Source organism: Aplysia californica, unplaced genomic scaffold, assembly GCF_000002075.1.
Source record: "Aplysia californica isolate F4 #8 unplaced genomic scaffold, AplCal3.0 scaffold00556, whole genome shotgun sequence".
Lineage (NCBI taxonomy): Eukaryota > Metazoa > Mollusca > Gastropoda > Aplysiida > Aplysiidae > Aplysia > Aplysia californica.
Window position 1 is genome coordinate 73,953 of NW_004797826.1, and position 7,352 is coordinate 81,304.

At 37.0% G+C, this 7,352-nt stretch overlaps 1 protein-coding gene across 2 annotated transcripts in view; it reads left to right on the top strand.

Moving 5' to 3' along the window:
* Positions 1-1,913, top strand: part of LOC101847210 (putative methyltransferase DDB_G0268948) — a gene marked incomplete at its 5' end in the record, with an annotated part of 14,492 nt that extends 12,579 nt beyond the window's left edge. For both annotated transcript variants that reach the window (XM_013087197.1, XM_013087196.1), the window contains 1 exon segment: positions 686-1,913. In XM_013087197.1, the coding sequence (XP_012942651.1) occupies positions 686-776 (91 nt within the window). In that variant the 3' untranslated portion in view covers positions 777-1,913.
* Positions 1,914-7,352: the final 5,439 nt, after the last annotated feature.

Here is a 7,352-nt window from a genome sequence, read left to right on the forward strand (position 1 = left end):
CCGTGCACACGTGGGAAACGACACTATAAAACGTTTAGGCCTACACCATCAACTCAGGCCTGCTGTGGGTCATGTAGAGATGCATTTCGCCATCAGTGTTTGTTTCATTTGCTTTTTTCTGCTTTCTTTTTCGTTTTCTTTTTGGGTAGGATTTAGTCAATAGTTGGACCACTGTTGTAACTGTTTTGTCTATGTCTCTAATAAAAGAACTTTTTAAAAAGTACTTTATAACTGAATGATATCTGATGCAGGGATTTATTATCCAGACTGTTATAAGTGGAACCCACTTCTAGTAAGATGTCTAATCTTCAGCATGGCACTGTGCTGCAAGTGCCATAACACTCTTTCTAAAACTGTATACTAAAGTCCCGAGGGGCATGGCTCAAAGGTTTAAAGACATTAGTAATGTAATATCCTTCTTCGACTTCTCTTGTTTCATGGTCGATACATGTTTCTGATTCTGAACCGGCTTGGTTTTTTCTGGTCTCATCTCATTTTGTCACATTTTTTATAGTATACATGAGTGGTCAGAAGGTGTCACTGAGTGATAGGTCGTATTCCTTCTCTTTACCTTTGTTGTTTCTGTCTTGCTTTTTTCTGTAGTTAAAAAGCCATTATCATGTTAATATATATGTTTCTCTTTACTCTTAAAGTTTTATATCCCATATTTTGTTCGTTCCAACAGGTTCAGAGAGTGGAACAAAGGAGACGAGAGTAAAACCTATAAATTTGCCGTTCCTACCTACCTCCTGACGAGTCAAAAGCCTACTCAGTGAAGACAAAATCAAGCAAAAGGTGGCAAAGAGGACTTTTCACCAGACATAATGTTTAAGATTCGAAAATAAAATTAATTACCTCATCCCCAGTGGGCCACGGAACACAAGTAGAGACCCATGGCCCATCGGCAAGAGATACATCACCTCGATGGGGAGAATAATAATACGTTTGTTAACATTTCACATTCATTTTTTCTGCTTTCTTTGTTTCCTTTTTTTTAATTACTTTACCACTAGGCCTTATGATCCACCTTTGAAATGACCCATCAATGTTAAGCTGGGTTTTGGAATAATGTTCACATCCTGCAAAAACAAACAATGAATCACATTTTATCATATTGAAACAAAGGGACTTGCTTAAACTTAAATATGTAATAGAATATGTTGGGTTTTTTTTCCCTTCTGAAGTGCAAGGGTTGCATTATGTGGACTGATCTCCGTGCCATTTTCATGTTTTGTATACAATAATTTTATATGGTCTTATTTTCCGCACTTTAGGTGCCATTTCATATAATTAGAGAGTTTATTGTAATACTGTTTTATTTTATGGGCAATCCAGTCAGGGTCCAATTTTTGTATTTTGTACAATTTAGTTTTCTGTAAGACATTAGACGTTTAGTGTTAATTATTTTGAAGTAATTTCTTGTCTTAATTTAATTCAGTTAATTGAAAATAACTCGTAGTAAAATGGAATCAAAGCTTATAATATACAGGACGTCCTTGCTTATTGCATCAAACTGAAGCTTACACATTGTGCACAGAAATCTCTAAATGAAGGAAAAAGACATGAGAGTAAACTCTTATTGACTGTGTGCCTTGCATTGTAACCAAACAGGTCTTCTCGAAAGTCAATTTGTAATCACCGCAATGATTTGATTTACTTTTTTAGTTTTAGTATTAGTTTCAAGACTGAGGTGAAGTAGAGACGAATCCATTCACCCTTCCACTTCCAGTCTATAATTTTTTTTTAAATGTAGCCTACCAATAGTGCAAGATCCTGAAACAGAAAACACAAATCCATTCATGTCTTATTCATGTTGTTTATGTTATAAGTGTACATATCACATTCAGAGAGAAGATTATTTGGAGAGAAAAAAGGTGCATTAATATAAAATAAACAGTCTTAAGAAATTTTAATTTGTATTCTTTAATCACTTTCTTACAGTTAATGTTTTCTTGTTTTTGCTCAATTTTTACTTTGGACTCTGACAGTAGGCCTATAACACGGATAGCTTGAATTCATCAGGACCGGCCTTGGTAGTTCGAGGGGTCTGTAGTTCGAGGGACATCTTACAAAGATAAAGAAAAAAAAGGGGGGACCAGAGGCAAAGTTCGACGGATGCATGATTTCGAGTCTTCTTTGTTCTACCTATCCGTGTTATACTGTCCACGCCGGCTTTAAGCACGGTCATTGGGAGAAAGCATTAAAGCGTACTTAATGCCAAAGCGTGCTTGAGTGCGAAGTAGATATAAATCAGAGATTTTCATGTAGAAAATTTCCTGTGCTATTTCCCTTTGTTTTTATAAGTAGGCCTATAGTGGTCCCACAAAAATGTGCACTGTTATATTTACCTGCCATAGTAGTAAGTAGTTTTCATTTTTTTATATTTTTTTTTTGTGGTCGAATGGGAAATGAAAACTTAATTTAGACGGCCAGTCTTGATACAGCACACAAGGCCTACACACTGCCTGTGGGTACCACTGCACGCTGTACCACATTCATACCACTGCCTTCATTCCCCCCCCCCACCCCCCACCCCTCAAATACACGGTCTTTGATCCCACCTCGCGCGTGATACCAAATTATATCAGGATTATCAGATAGCAAGGGGCAATAAGGTGAAATCGCAGCCTGCCTCCTTTTCTCCCGACTCTCTTTGTATTTTTTTCGTCTGTGTGTAGCTTTGCCCTAGGCCTAGGCTGGATCCTATGTCCATGCGCGCGGCTGTGTGCATCTCTCTGCATTCCTCTCCGCGCATATGTTTGTGTCCATCCTTTGTGTTCTTCGTGTTTCTCTTAACACATTCACTGCTGCGGTGTGGACTGTGTTCAAACTTTGATGGGTCATCATGAAAGTTTTGACTGTCTTGTAAATGAAATGTGCCCGAAGCTGAAGTTACCGTGCTTAAAGGCGTGTAATTTATATAGCAAAAATTTGGTAAGAGCCGTTTAGGGTGCTTGAGTCCTAAATGTGCTCTATGCCGGCGTACTTAAAGCCGGAACGGACTGTATAACCTGCTTATCCTGCATTGTGCTCATTTCTAATTTCTGTATAGTGCTGTGAATGTGAACTAAACTTTTCAGCCAGTCAAAGAAACAGTAACATATGCACGATTATTCTCAATAAAAATAAGGTGTTGGCAGAGCATTAGTTTGACGCTGAGCTATGATATAATGGATGACCCTGGATCGAATCCCCAATGGAGCATTCTCGAACTCGTGTTCGTGTTCAGTTAAGGAGTTTGCAAGCTTTCCTCACACAAGGCTTGTACAATTAACAGGGATTGATGTTAAATTTGGAAGTCCCACCTCTTAGACTTAGACAACTTGATAGTGGTTGGTTGGAGGGCGTCACTAGTAGGTCCTACTTCTGTACTTTCCCTCTGTTGTTTCTGTCTGTTCATCTTACTTTTTCCCAAGTCTAAATGACCATTTTTGTGTCGATGTGCTTCTCTTTACTCAAACAAACAAACCACTGCATCACTTTTCCCATGATTCTGTTACGTTCAGTTAGTGTGACTCAGCAGGCCGCTGGAGCTCCCTGGCTCGGGGTCATGGGGTTAATGAGCTCTGAAGCGACTTTGCCGGTGTTGGTTAAGAACTTCGCATTTTTGTCTACTTTTGAAACGATATAACTAATTTTTCCTCATTTCACACAGCAAAGCATTCAAATGATGTACTAAAAGCTCAATGTCTTGAGATTTATTCTGCGTTAGAATGGGTAATTTCTGTGCCTTAGTTTTTGTTCTAGACAAGTGTTTGTAGAGTACCCAATTTGTCCTATTTTAGTTAGGGCCTACATACTTATGGATAAATGATAGTTTATTTTAAAACGGCACGACAGATCTCTCCCAAATCTGTGTTTAACTGACTATGAATATCATGTCTTTTACCCTGAGAAATCTTAAATCTGCGCAAGTAGTAATAGTCAAGTTATAAAAGAAGAAAGGTGCACATCTGCATTAATTTTTTTAAACTAAAGACACTCAGCGTTAGCTCTTGTTTTACAATTAAAGCAAGAGAAAGTTTCTCTGCGTTTGTTCATGAATCATGCTGTGTCTGTGGCAGCCTGTATACAACTAAGAAAGATGTATTATGCGATTTAAAAAAAACACAAAACTGTGTTAATACATGGACAGGGATGAACTTCTTGTATGGAATAAAAATAATGACAGCTAACACATTCATTCTTAGTTTTTGTGTCGGACATCTGCGTGGACACTTATGAATGTAAAGAAATCAGAACATTGTCAGCTATTGCAAATGGTCATGGAAACGAAAATTAAAGCTGGAAAAGTCTTGTGCTGAATCAGTGTCACTGGAAAGCTAGAAATTATTCTTATAATATATCACAATTACGAGAAGTTATCCCTGTTATTCAGTCAAACTTACGAAACGTAGACTTAGCGTTGTAAGACAAATTTAAGGAATTTATGGAGTGTATCAGATATTGTTCGTGTATTACATTGTAGATGCGTTCTGGCAAAAGAAATTGGTTTGTACTTTTTCGTAGAGAGACTTCAGGGTAATTTTGATAAACTTTAGAGAAAATATGCGAATATTCACGATTCTATTAGACACAAAAAGTTTTATTAGGAGGAATTCCTTCATAGCGAATTGTGTGCCAGATGGATTAAGTAACAAAATTACTGCTGCCTATTATATGCTCAGATGCCATCTTTTCTGAGTATCTGCACCAATGTTTGTTATGTCATTCTTGTTCCAATTTTTATCGTGCTGGGTATTTTTTTATTTGATATTTTTTCATTCACACTTTTCCAAAAAAATTTGCAATTTAGCATTGCCGACTTCAGCGCGTCTAATGAAATAACCAGACAAGTTACAAAGTCTGTTCTATTTTGGGTCTCAAGAGCAAAAATGCGTGCTTTGGGAGCATTAAATGATAATTACAATAAATACAAGGATACACCTAAAACTACGTTGAAAAGTACCAAACATTAAGTCGGCCCAGACAGAGTGGCGACAGGGAGCTGACCCCTGTGACCCCGATGTGATAAGGCGCTGGACGGGGAACCCCCCACGGCAACTAAAATTCCACTGCCAGTGCACCATGAAGTAAACAAACAACATGGCAGCGTCGAACGGCACATTTGACTCATTCTGCACCGTACCATCAATCAGATGTTAGGAACATATTATCGTCCCTGGTTTTTTTTCATCCAGATGTGCCAACTGACTACTAAAAAAAAACCCTGAAATTGTCGGACCTCATGTAAAGGTGCACAGGGACTTACCATCACCTGATGCATCTAATCTCGTATCAAGACTATTTTTATATAAAGTGCAATATAGACCAAAATATATAAATATTTATACGTAGGAATGTGTATATTTAAAAGTTGAGCTTCAAAGTCTGTATTTCCATGTTATCTGGAAAATCAGCATCTCTGAATCATCAGCATAGCACCAGAGTGACAATGTAAGTAAATAAAAATGAGAAGAAAGCAGTCGTCTTTATGAAAACCATTTTCTATTGAAAAATGGTGATCAGTTTTAATGCATTATAATGGATTTGGGATATCATCAGCTCTCATTATGCATTTCATGAACAAGACTTGGTTAATTTGGTTATAAAGTTGCAAATCAGTTTCTCTCAAATTCTTTCATTCCATACCACTTCATGATTCATGGTGCATGTATGTAGCCTACTTGCAAAAGATTTCTGTATATTGCACATCTCATAAATTACATGCCTCTCAACATCAATAATAGCCTGACTGAAATCTTGATTGGGTAGATGTTTTACGGCACTATCGACACAATTTTGGTCATTTAAGCGCCATGACTGAAATCAACAAAAGCCCGAAACCAACAACTGCAGAAAAAAAAAGTTTCGAATCGCTTTCAAACTTGACAGTCAACACTCCTCCTGTGAATAAAATACATGTACAGTGTAGCCTCTCTATAATGACATCTTTGGGACCTGAAAAAAATATAGTTAAAAAGAGCTGTCGTTATAGAGAGGCAACCAAAAATATTACTAGTGATATAAATATATTTGTAAGGAAAAAATTGGGACCTGGGCACCATGTAGCTATACAGAGGATGTCGTTATATGGAAGGTCGTTATAGAGAGGCTGCACTGTATGTGTGTGTGAAACAAATGCAGCAGAAATCTCTATTACTCCTGTTCATTCGCAGATGTGCTTAGTTTTAGCCCGCAGATGTCTCGGTACAGAACATCAAAACTTGTGGCTTCATTTTGTGAAAAAAGTAAAAGAAGCTCCAGATGAGAATGCAGCCTTGGATAATCTGGAATAAGTCAATAAGTTTCACTGAACTAAAACCAACTACTTGCAAAAAAAATAATAACTAATTTCAGGCCATGATTAAACGACAAAAATCAATTTTCGGTACCACTTCTTTTTTTTAGCCAAACGGTCTTCTCAAAATAATGTCTTTAAAAAAGTAAATTTTAGGTAATTGTCTATTGTTTCTCAAGTATGAAAGAGGTCTTGAAACTTTGGCATCATTTTCTCAGAATGACTTCAGTGGGATTGTTGTTGTCTGAAAAAAAATTCACTTAAAACCCCCCCAACAAAAATCGAATTATAAAGGATCATATTTGAAATTTTAAAGTCTGATGATCTGCTATACTACTAATTCAGAAAATTCCCTTAGTATATTATTAGACAGTTGTTTTCCCAAGAGGTCTTTGGTTTTCCTATACTGCTACACACATATAATAATAATATAATACCGGTATACATGTATCATTTTTATATATATTCATCAGCAGCAGAATATAATTGCTCAGACAAACATGTCAACAGGAGGTGTTTTCCTTTCTTCCTCCTATCCAACATGTTGGGTTTTTTTCTCTCTCCTCCTTTTCTTTGCATATTACCTCCAGAAATATCAGTAATCTTTGAGACTTTTACATAATATGACCTATTACTATTTGTGTAACAAGTGCTGTTGTTGTTATCGATCCAGTAACAGTACTAACAGGTGGGCTCTCGCCCTTCTGTCCAATGCCATGTAGTGATAAGTGCAGGTTTGTTGCAGTTGCTGTAATGTTCTGTAGAGTGTGTTGTCAAAGTTAGGCCTCGGAGGGAGAAGTGTAGCTCTGATGTCATTTAGTGCAGTACAGTGGAAAAGGTGATGATCCACTGTCTCTATGTATAGTCTCTCAAAAGACTCTTTGGGGGAAGTTCTCGTTTTATTCTGTTCAAGTGAAAGTTGAGCTGCATATGTTCTGTTCGTAGGCAGAAGATCGTGGTCTGTTTCTTTCTGTGACAAGTGCTAAATTCTTAATAAAACTATTTTAAAAAAACCTCCTAAATTTAAACTAAACTTTTCAAAATCCTATATATACAAACAGAACAACCAGTA